This window comes from Microtus pennsylvanicus, chromosome 6 (assembly GCF_037038515.1).
Source record: "Microtus pennsylvanicus isolate mMicPen1 chromosome 6, mMicPen1.hap1, whole genome shotgun sequence".
Lineage (NCBI taxonomy): Eukaryota > Metazoa > Chordata > Mammalia > Rodentia > Cricetidae > Microtus > Microtus pennsylvanicus.
In genome coordinates this window covers 71515070-71527519 of record NC_134584.1, presented here as the reverse complement: position 1 = coordinate 71527519, position 12450 = coordinate 71515070, and the positions used below count along the sequence as shown (strand labels likewise).

The 12450-nt window shown below is 37.9% G+C and overlaps 1 protein-coding gene across 5 annotated transcripts in view; it reads left to right on the top strand.

The window, feature by feature from the left end:
* Mctp1 (multiple C2 and transmembrane domain containing 1) overlaps positions 1–12450 on the top strand; it is a 569227-nt gene that overhangs the window by 400698 nt on the left and 156079 nt on the right. For all 5 annotated transcript variants that reach the window (XM_075976418.1, XM_075976419.1, XM_075976420.1 and 2 more), the window contains 4 exons: positions 8940–9042; positions 10734–10836; positions 11171–11272; positions 11657–11731. In XM_075976418.1, coding sequence (XP_075832533.1) covers positions 8940–9042; positions 10734–10836; positions 11171–11272; positions 11657–11731 — 383 coding nt within the window. The remainder of the gene's footprint in view (positions 1–8939; positions 9043–10733; positions 10837–11170; positions 11273–11656; positions 11732–12450) is intronic.

Sequence of the window (12450 nt, the reverse complement as noted above, 5' to 3'; positions counted from 1 at the left end):
ACCCACATAACCACACACATACACAGCCTATCTCACACACACACACCCTCAAACACCCACATAACCACACACATACACAGCCTATCTCACACACACACACACACACACATGCTCATACCCCCACCCATACCCCCACACAACCCACCCACATACTCCAACACCCGCCCCCATACACAGATTCACACACACACACACGTGCACGTGCACGCGCTCATAAACAGAAGAGCAGTCACATAGATCTAGATCCATATTTTAAGACGACTTGTTCACTATGCTACAGAAGGGAGACACCGAAGGGCTGTGTCTCATTGTTGTACAGTTTGAAGCTCTATCCCAGGGAAGGTAAGTGGCAAGGAAAGTGGTGGCCAAGATTCATGTCCAAAGAGACTTGGTCCTTCTAGCAAACTGATTTTTTATTTAAAACTTACTTTTTCATAAAATATATTCTTATTATGGTTGCCCTACTCCGACTTCTACCTCTCTCTCTCTTTCTCTCTCTCATTAGAAAACAAGCAGGGACCTATAATAATAGTAGTAATAATAGTAATATAATAGCTAAAATACAAACCTAAGTAGGGTAAAACGAACAGGAAAAAAAACAACAATAACAAAGAAACGGCACAAGAAACACAGACACTAAGGCAAACACAGTCCCACGTGCAGGAAACCCATAAAAATAAAATAGGAATTTATAATATATACATACCACTTAATCAGAAAGTGATTTAATTTAGAGCATTAAGTGAGTTAGAGAATCTTCGTTGGCGGAAGGGACTAAGAACAGACTGTTCTCACTCTGCAGAGATTAGCATTAATGTCTATGGAAAAGTAAGAAGTGGTTTCTCCTACCACACTAGCAACTTAAGAAACTGATAACTTTTACAGCTCATCCCTGCTGTCTTCAACGTCAAAATGAACTCAACATGCTCATAGTTAGCCAAATTCTGGTAGCAAATCTTAGGCGTCTACACCTGATTCACACAGCATAAATCACACACACACACACACACACACACACACACACACACACATACATACACACACACACACACACACACACACACCCCTACCACCCTAGGAGAGTCTGGAAATATCATTGTGGGCTTCTAGGCCTCAGTGTAGTACAGGAAGAGAGCCTGCGATGTGCAGAATTTGTGCTCAGCCAGCGAGCCGCGATCTCCGCTGTTCCACACAGGTCCAGCTGTGCTTCTTTAGCACATATGGCCTGACAGAGGCTGTACCCTGGTTTTATACCTACCGTTTTAATGAGATTTTAAAATTTCTACGGAAGGAAAATTAAATTTGACTGATAGATATATTAATTTTTGTTTTTTAAAAAGATTTATTTGTTTATTATGTAAGCAGTGTTCTGCCTGCAGGTCAGAAGAGGGCACCAGATTTCATTACGATGGTTGTGAGCCACCATGTGGATGTTGGGGATTGAATTTAGAATCCTGGAAGAGCAGCCAAGTGTTCTCAACCTCTGAACCATTTCTCAGACCAGAGCCATCTCTCGAACCCAGATATAGTTTTATTCTTAATATAAATAAACACTTTCTAAAAATTACAATTCCAAAATGAATCAGAAATTCCAGTGAGAAAAAAAATCCCTATAATTGGAGCTATTGAGGCCAAGTAAGAATGACCCCCTGGTTACCTGAATGAGTTCTGGAACTTTTCCTTAAGTTATCTTTCAAAAACCATCAGATTCTAAGGTTGTAGTAACAAGTTGAACAAAATCCCAAATGAGATATTAAGTAGAAACAATGGAAACTATCAATCTAACAGCAGCAACTTGACAGTGGTAATTTCTGTTTGTGTTTCCCTTGATCGAGAGAATTTCTATAAACTCCTAATACTATACTAAATTTTTTAATCCAGAAGGGTTTCCTGCATTATAAAAGTCTCTCTCACTAATTAATTTACTTTTGGAAGCTAGTCTGAAACGCTTTTCTGCAGGAGAGTCTACTTACTAGAGGTTCTGAAATATCTAGGAAGGTTGCCACAAAGAGTTTCATGTATTTTATGCTTGTTATAGATAAAATAATATTTTTGAATCTATGCTTGTAAAATAAACATTGTGGATATAATGTTATAACAAAATGAACTAGAATGAATGTTTTTCTATGTAATATAAGCTTGTCAGTGCTCATGCAAACCTTTCTGTGAGCTTTTCTCCCTTTCTAGAGCCATGGTCTTCCTGTTCTCTGTGCCCACATCTTAGTTGTTGCTTCCCTTGTCGTTCTTTGATTATAAACTCCAACTTCCGGAATCTATCAAATGCTTCAATTTAAGACTCAGTATTACATCTGTCACATCAAGACTTAAGATATTCTTCTGCATCTAGTTCTAGATTGCAGGGAAGAGAAAAAAAGTTAAAGCAGCGTAATGTAGGTGTCCAATGGTCTTAGTTTTGTTTGAAGTGTGTAGCTCAGGAATTTATTGAAATCCCCAATATGATTTCAGAGACGTACGAAGTCAAGCTATCTCTATAATAATGCTAACATGTTCCTTAGTGTTACACTATTTCTCCCGTAAGTACACAATCCACATTTCTAAAGTCTATATTAATGTTCAGTCACTCTCATGTTTATATCACAGAGGATTATCATTGTCACTAACATTGAATTACTAACCTCTCATGGTCTCTTTCTATATTTCTAAAATGGTAATTTTAATGATTATGTCATACTGTAAACACTTTTGAAATCTTCAATAATTTTGAACAGTTCCCATGGCAAAATATATAAGAAATGTTTCTAAAGAACCATTATTTTCAAATGATAAAAGGGTTATATTGTCCCTTGAGTGTTCATGCCATTTTTGGGAAATTTTATTTGAAACCTATTGGGGGGACTCCTTTTGATGTTCGGTAGCTTGGAGCTGAAAATGTTAAATGTGCCACAAAGGATTAGGAAACATTAGATGACAGAGATTGTGTTATATCTTACATCATGTCTGTTTAGGTTACATCTTGAAACACACAATTTAATCAAGCTTTGCAATGGCCGCCATTTACATAAATGCACCCTGAAGTCTGGTGATGTTCAAGTGCTTCATGGTTGCTATCCTTACTTCTTGGACATCTTGTATTAACCATGCCAGAGAACTGAGCTCTGATTCCAGCCACTTCTACTTTCCAGACTTCTTTCCTCCCATATCCACTTCTTGAATTCTTCACCCAAACCTCATTTCAGAGTCGTACTGCAGCCACTGAGTTCAACCTATAAACTGTGTCCTCTTCTAACACGACAGTCTGTGTTTTTCTGTTTCCATTACCTGGGTCACTCTTCAGCACATCGTAATCCTGCTGTTTATATTCAATGTTTACCCTCCTTGCCCAGTTCCTTATATAGTTTTTAAGATGACAAAGAACTTCCTCTTCCTTGGTCATATGTTCTAGTAGACATTCAAAAATATTTATTGAGTAATTCTAGGTATGATTTTATTGTTAAAAATTCGATTTATTCCTCTTTGATGATGGTTAAGCTTCTACATTTTATTTTCTTTCAGAATAGGAAAAGGAGCATTATAAAATTATCAGTAGGAATGAAAAGTGTATTAGTTCTAATAGATTGACAGCGTGACTCTAGAGTGTCAATTTCCTTGCCACAATGAAACATGCCTGCTTCATAACTTAGAGACTAAAACCCAGTGGGGACCTACTAAAGAGCGTCAGTTAATGCAATTCTACCAATCTGAGGCTTAAAATATGTTAGGCCAGTTGATGAGAAAGTGTACGATCAAAGCTCTATTTCCATTGGTAAGAAAAAGATTGGAAGAAATCTCAACACACGTTGCTTTTTGTTCTAGTGACCCTATGGAATTCACTCAGCTATGACATTGTTATATGTCATGATTGAAATTCAAGTTTGCAGAAAGGACAGATGGCAATCTTGATTATATTTTTAAAAGATTAAAATATAGTCATTGCAAACTGTGGCAACTGAGGAAATTAAACCAAAGTGCTTAATAAATGCAAGACAGGTTCAAAATAAAAGGTCTCTCCCCATGGGTATGAATTGCTTTCCATGCTACTAAAAGCCTCTGTGTTTTCAAAGACATGACAACAAAGAGGTGGTCACTAGGTCCTCCCCACCCCCACATTTTTCGTGACACACTACATCTAGCAAACCATGCCTCTTGTCAGCAGTAAAATGACCCTGGACAAAGCCCACCACGAATGGATCAGGATTTATGCTCTGCTCCAGGAGCAAGAATACCTTTCAGTATCACTCAGTGACTTTAATACTCAAACTACTAGTTTCAATAAACTGAAATCACAACTTGTCACAAAACAGATAGCAGTTGAACAGGGCACTGTGCAAACTTTCCCACAGTTCTTTAGCAGTATGTCAGGTTGTGACCCTGGAGAGGAAGGGCAAGGGTGAAAATTAGCCATTGAACTCACTCTATTAATCCATGGTGTAGTGTTGGAGATTCCCAGAAAGCATGCCTACTGGAGTCAGTTTTGATATCTCTTTATTATTGTAAAATGGATTTATTAAAAAAAGAATGAAGTGGTGAAATAAGGGCTTTGAAGTCTGTTGCAATTTTTCTTTATGATAAGGGGTAAAGGAATCTCTAGTTTTAATTCACTTGGGAGATTCTTTTTCTTATTAAAACTCTATAGAAAAAGAAATGGCTTTTAGCATTTAGCTAGATTATAGACATAGACAACTATCCAAGCATACTGGCTTAAAGTGTCTGTTTTATAAGTTATGTTATTCATTTGTAGATTTTTATGTTATAGAGACATTATCAAAGAGCTGCGTGAATCAATTTAAACGAGATATTCCTGATTACAAATTATTATAAAGTTTACTTTTTGTGATGGTTCTTCACTTTAACAAAAACAGGTGTTTTTTCTAATTAACAGTTGTCTAATCATCGCAGATCACAAGGGTCCACTCCACTGGGGAAACTCTGCTTTCCTTTCCTATTCCTGTCCCAGGATTATGAAGTTATGTGTGTCCTTCTCACTGCTCCTGCTACACTTTTCACTCACCTTTATTACAGTTCTTGCAACCCTGCATAATAATTCTGCATTTACACTTCTATCATGTCTACTAAATTGTGCATGCCTTGAGAGTTCGACTATGTCTTAATCATACTTATAATTCTGGGGTGAGCAGTCAATTGAGCAGGCACTCAATGTGATGAATGCTTCAGAAGGCACTTCCATTTCTCTTTAGAAAATTATCAACATTAGAAATTGCTATGTTCTCAAGGAAGGCAAGATTCTCTGCTGTCATGGCAGTTAAAGCAATCAACACTACATCTACCACACAGCACAACTACAATTTCTGTCTTCCATTAATTCCAAATTCTTCAGTTTGTTACATTTCTAAGGAAAGAGATAGCTATTTTTATCACCAAAATAACAGAAGTTAAGAAAGTGACTATTGGTACCCCATAGGTCTGCCTTGGGCTTAGAACAAAAGTGAAAAGAATAAAATAGATTATATAATCTATACAGTAAGATTTTTTTGGTTAGTAAAAAGTTACAAGAAGTAAAACTGCACTTCACCACTGACTCCTGCCTTTATTTCTCACACTAGACTTCTAGTCATTGAAGAAAAGCGTGCACTCTGCAGAATATTGTGTGCTACTGAGCATCAGTCAGTACTCCATCCCAGAGGCCACCACTCTGGTTCTCAGTATTACAGAGTCAAAATAGAATGATAGAAAGGAGAAAGGAGTGTAAAACTCATAGGTGACTACTGATTTAGTTCACCTCTAGTGTTTCTCTGATTGTTTCTACTTGCTTATGTGGTAAATAATAATAATAATAATAATAATAAATAAGTCCTGAAAAACTAAGGAACGGAAAAGCCAGTGTTTGCAAGCAGTAAACTTGAAGGCACTAAGCAAGCACACTGCTTACATCTGCTTCTTCAAAAGTGAAATCGAGTGTATGCTTTAGTTCTGAGCTTAGAGACCTTGGTATGGCCCTGTGCTATTAATGCTAATAGTACTTTGCAATTGCCCTTGACCTATGTGTCAGAAGGGCTCTTTCTAAGTTAGTGAAAATAATAGTGGTCAAAGACTTGGCATTGCATCAATTTCCTTTACTACAAAAGGTATCTTTTAATAAAAAGATGAATAAAAATTCAATAAGCTTTCTTTTTATCTACCTTATTTATTACTTTTATTTTTGAGGTTATATTATAATTGCTTCACTTTCCCCTTTTTTTTCTCCAAACCCTCCCATATACCCATCATCTCTCTTTCAAATTCAGGAGCTCTTTTTTCATTATTGTTATTACATGTATATATTCCTAATACAGTCTCTATAGTAGTCCTCAGATGTATGTCTTCAGGGCTGATCAGGGTATTGGATAGCCAGCTGGTGCTCATCCTTGGGGAAGACTGTTCCTCCCACTCTCCATTGCCTGTAATCATTTAAACAAACTTTCTTCTCTTGTCTTTGCCAGATTCCAGAGATAAAGGGACTAGAAATAGGGCTTGTTACAATCTCACATAAAATGTGGCCAAGCTAAGTTCAGTTAAGGGTTTTCCAGCTTCTAGTAATGTCAGACACCATTTGAGTGCTCAGTTTTGGCTCTGGTACAGTTATGATGCTCTACTCTAAAAGATTCCCAGAACCCAGTTGCCTTTTACTACCTGGACTGGCTCTCACTGGTCTCTCTCGTGTTCCCGTGGCCCACAGTACTGGACTGGCTCTCACTGGTTTCCTTCGTGTTCCCGTCGCCCACAGTACTTACTCCTCAGATATCCATCAGGTCAGATCAATCCTCAACTCAAATTCCTCCAAAGCATTCTGTCCTGCAAGAGAGATCCATGGTTTTCAAATACCCACTGCCCTCCTTCTCCCCTGTCATCTAGAACACACGTTCACAATCTATTTCCTCAGTCTTTCTGGCATCCTGAATATTGCTAGTAAGCCAGCTATAGCCGCTTCTCTGGCCTTTGCAGAATCTGCTCCTCCGGGCAAACCACGGCTCACTCTGTTACCTCTTTTTTCTTCATCTCTTGAAGATTCTGTGCACACAAGCGCTCCGCATCACATTTCCCATCATTTAATTCCAGCATTATATTTATCACTTGAAACATGCCAGAATGAAGTCATCTTCTTCGGTCCAAAACTCCATGAGCACAGGGATTATTTTAATTGTTTTGTGCATTGCTATTTCTCTATCATATACAATCCTGGTTGTGATAAAGCAATGAAGACTTCTCAAAAATATGAAACTTTTTATGTCCTTACCCAGCTTCTGATTAAGATGTGGTATTATTATTGGAAGAAATCTTGCTTAGAGGTTTACATACACATATTTTTCAAAAGCTGTTTGTGCCTGCCTTTGTTTGCTGGTATCAAAATTCTATGACAGCAAATTAAGTTATTAAAGCCCCAAGTGAAACCAATTACACTGTGTTTTAATGAACGAGATATTTTCAATACCTACTTTGGTGGAGTGCAGGACTTGGAAATGAGAGCAGCGAAGGTAAGAACCACAACCCATAAACTTGGCAGGCAAGGCAAAGCATGTGGCCAACTCGCCACCAGACATCAGAGGACCAGTTCTAGTCTTTGCTGAGAAGAATCCTCAAGAACCCAGACCGAGGAAACTACCATAATGTTAAATTGTGCAATTACATTGGGGTTATGTAAGACTACTGAATTAACCCATGCATACTAAATCTTTTTCAATATAAAATTAGTAAGTTAAAGGTGAAGTAAGCTTGTGTTGCCCATTTAAGAGTTATCCTATGACAAATAAATATACTCCTGTGTGGGTATACAGAGCTTCTCTGCCACTGATAGCTAATAAAATTTAACTGAAAATCTCAGATGATGCTTAAGGTTTCACACAAGTGTAAACAACTGTGGCTACAATTCACAATACATTTAAAACAATTGTTCTTTATCATTAAAGCTAATAATATGCACATTAACCTCTTATGTAGTCTAAATCAATATTGTAGTTTAAAAGATATGACCTCTGGACAGCTTTGTCTAAATATTGATTCCATTGTCATTTGTATAAGGTATCAGACGAAGTGCATGATACACCAGCACCATCCATGCTCTTCTCAGAGAGCCTTTGACTTTGTGAGTTCTTATGAAATGAGACAAAGAAACGGAAACATCCCAGAATGTACACATGGGATAGATATCTGAATATAGCAGAGCAGAGTCACATGGAGAGATAACGTCCAGGCCCTGAGACAAAGAAACGGAGACATCCCAGAATGTACACATGGGATGGATGATCTGAGTATAGCAGAGCAGAGTCTCTATGGAGAAATAACGTCCAGGCCCTTTATTTCCAAAAGACATTAAAAACAGAAGTGCACTTTTAGCATGCCAATTGCCTGTTGATCTTGAGTTCCAAATAGCAGACTTACTCAGCCTCATAGGCTCTGATTTTCTTTACCTTTTTATGAATCCCATGGATATCTCAGGGGAAAGTAGTTCAGTCATAGTCAACTTCAAGTGGTGTCCTTTGGCAATAGAGCCATTTTCTCTCAAGTTCCTTGTTTGGAAGGCCCTCTGATGAGTTTCTAGTGAGCGAGTTAAGTTGGAAAGTGTAGCTGTAAGATGGAAGAGATTGACTGTTCAAATGGTCACAATAGAACCAAGAACAGAAAGAGGATGGGCACACTGCACTTTCCCACCACACTGTAGTGTTCTCTGTGTTGAAAATTATAACAGATCAGGAGTCAAGCTATATACTTTGGTCTCAGGTTCTAAATCTCTGCAAAGCATAACAATTGCTAATATCCTGTTACATCTGTTTTTATGAGATTTGCTATTTTAACTTGTAGGGTTTTTTTATTTGTTGTTCATTATAAAACTTTTTGGGGGGAAGTTTGTGATCAAAACAGATATGATCATGATACCATCAATGTGGGTATATGCTGAAAAAAACAAAAACAAACAAACAAACACGTTCTCTGCACATCTCCCGTAGGTAAAAGTGATCCGTTTTGTGTGGTAGAACTGAACAATGATAGACTGCTGACACACACTGTCTACAAAAACCTCAGTCCTGAGTGGAACAAAGTGTTCACATTGTAAGTGTAATAATTACGTCATGCTTATTTTAAAACCGGTGTGAAAATATAGTTCACCCTGAAAGTGTGTGTATGTGTGCACATGCATGCGTGCACATGCACACACATATTTGTGTATTCCAGTTCACAGTGCAACACATTTGCTCTGCCTTTACTAACCATGAATTTCCAAACCCCCTCCCTACCTTCTCAAGAGTGAAACTTGGGAAAAAAGGGGTATGTCCTTTTTCTTTGTTTTCACTATAGACTTTTTTTTTTCTGCTGTGCTTTTATGTGGCCTGACTAAGGGTTTGCTCCCCACCACTGAATCTGCATACTGCTTCTTCCTTTTGTACGTTCTATTGAAATTCTTCCCAATTGCATAAGAAGGACAAAGCTCTGTTTGTCGCACCACTGAAACCAGCAAACAATCCAGTCGGGTTTGGCAGATGCTTCTTCTGGGCTTGTTTCATTTTAGCACAATAAGGACATTAAGCATTGTCCTAAATCTCAAAACAAGCTTTGAGTTAATTTTCCTTTGTTTTAAGAAGTTTGTAAATCTTTTGCACTGTGCACCGTGGAAGCTGTGCATGCTGCACTGTAGGAGTGGACAAGTCCCTTCTTTTAAATTGGGCTGAAGAGAATGGGCTCCACAAAGCAGAACTCTCCAAACAGAAGTACTTAGCAGTTTTCTAACATGGTTTTATTTCTTGTACATAAAAAACTGCTAAATTCCTCATTAATTCCTTATAATGTCGCTGCTTAAGAGCCAGTAACTAATCAGCTTTCATTATCTGACCAATTTATTTTTAAGGAATTCCACATTTTTATAAGAGATGAAAGCCTAGTCAGGAGGCTTGCGCTCCTGAGAGGGCCATGGAGAGTGTTTTCTCTAGAATGCATAATTGAATGAATAGATTTGATTATTATCAAAGCGATTAATTGATTGTGCCCTGGTAAAGCCTCTTTTCACGTGCAGTTATGGTGTTTCAGTAATGAATATATTCTTTTTAGTTTTCTATTCATTCGGATTTTCTTGGTAAACAATTGATCAAAAAATAAAAGCTGTCAACAATTGATACTTATTTTTCTTGAAGCAAAAATATGCAGAATTCACATGTTTTTTTTTACTATCATGTGTTGTCTTTTAATCTTACTGGCATATTGGGATATAACTTTTTTTTTTCTAAATCCAGTCTCTATTTTGATTTCTCTGCTTGCTACAAACCTAACTTAGTAAGTGCAACAGTAAGAACTATAAAAGATGGACAGGTCATAGTATAGTGGAAACAATAAGAGTTCAAAAATCTATGCGGCTCCTACTGGTAGCAAACCTGTCATAGCTTACACAGGAGTTATGCAATTGTATGATTTATTGTTAAACGTGACAGAGAAGCCTAAATATTGCCAGCAGTACTTAGTGATTTTTCCAGCAATTTATTCTTTGCATATCCAGCTCAAAAGTGATGTCATTCAAAAAAAAACTGAAAGTTACAGCCGTCTTCAGAGTTCCTTATGCTATGACCCTTGCTGTTGTCACGTTAGACGTATTAGGAGAAACTTTCAGCTTCCACCCTACCCTGTATATGTATATCTGTGTGCAAATAATACACGTAAAAATAAAAATACAGAAAACAGCTAGTTCTAAGATTTCAAAACCGCTCTGTCTTTGCTAATGGAGTCTTTTTTCCTCGGGTTTGTTTATTACGCAGCAACATTAAAGACATCCATTCAGTCCTGGAAGTGACAGTTTATGATGAAGACCGTGACCGCAGCGCCGACTTTCTGGGCAGAGTTGCTATACCATTGCTGTCTGTAAGTTTCAGTCACCTGACGCACTGTTCCGTATTGCTTTTGCTCAAGGAAAAAAAAAAAAAAAAACCTCAGCTCTATGTCTGTCATTTCTCAACCAAGGTCTGTAATAAGAACACTAAAAATTTTAACATACTCAATGCACGGCCATGTTGAATCCCATGATAGTTAATTTTTCTTGACAGACTTGATCCTGGTAATGAACAGGTACTTGTCAGAATTGCCACAGTTGTTTTGGGTTCTCTGTCAGTTTCAGCAGCTGGGGGTCAAAGGTCACTGGGGGAGTGTATTCAGTGGAGACCGTGAGACAGACGGCTGTCATGTCCTTTTCCCGCAGATTCAAAATGGTGAACAGAAAGCCTACGTCTTGAAAAACAAGCAGCTGACAGGGCCAACAAAGGGGGTCATCTATCTTGAAATAGATGTGATTTTTAATGCTGTAAGTCTTAACTTTGGCTTTTTTGTACTGCTAAAGAGTTCAGTTTCATGAAAGCTTTTGTTCCTGATTTGTAGAGAATTTCTGTCATTCCTCATTTTCTCTAAACCTTGATGTATCTTGGAGAATATGCTTCTGGCACACCCACACTTTCTGCTACAGTGGGGCCGCCGCGGTGTGCTTGGCTGCCGCCCGCCCGCCTGCCTGCCTGCCTGCCTGCCTGCCTGCAGAGGGACGTGCATGCATATGCAACTGTATACATTTATATTTTATGAGCACAGCAGCCAAGACTTTGAAACTTTAGAAATTATTGCAAATTGAACTGCATGCAAAACTTGTGAACAGTTGTAATATATGAACCCCTAACACACATGTGTTGATGTGTAGGTGAAAGCCAGCTTACGAACATTAATACCCAAAGAACAGAAGTACATTGAAGAGGAAAACAGGCTCTCCAAACAGGTAAAGAAAAAAAGAAAGAAAAAGAAAGAAAGAAATATTAATCCCTCTGGGAAGAACTGGTTGATTCTGTAAAATATCAGAGTAAATTCAAATAAACCTTGGAGGTCTGGAGGGGGGACGTCCTTACAAATTTTGATCACCTACATATTGAAAACGTTTTTTTTTCCTTTCTTTTCCTTCCTTAAAAAGATCAAGCAAAGGCAAAACCAAAGTAAGCAGTGAGACGGGGGTGGTAAGGAAGGAGAAGGGAGCTGGGGCTGTGCACCAGTGGAGGGGGGTCATCTGCACCCTAAACTACAATTTGATTGTCACAGAGTGTGTGAGGGAGGTTCAGAACCGTGCACAGACCACCCAGGTATGATGCAGGTGTGCGGTGAATGAAGGCAGGACTTCCTTCTAATTCAGTGAGGGGTCTTTTAATTAGATGTTAACAACATTCCCTTCAAGTGAACTCTCACTGACATTTTCTACTAAAACAAAAACCAGGAATTCTGATCTTCCTTGTATGATGCTGCCTTAAACTAAGATTGGTATTTATCAATAATAACTTAAAATTTTCTTTAATATCAAGTTAAGAAAGTGCTACCTACCCTTTTTAAATGTTTACTCCAGTTTACAAAGCTAAAATACAATGTGTTTATTAAGGCTATAAAGTCACTGAGCTTACTTTTACTGTTAAATATTTGATAATTTTGTGAGCCATGAGAAACCGTAAAATA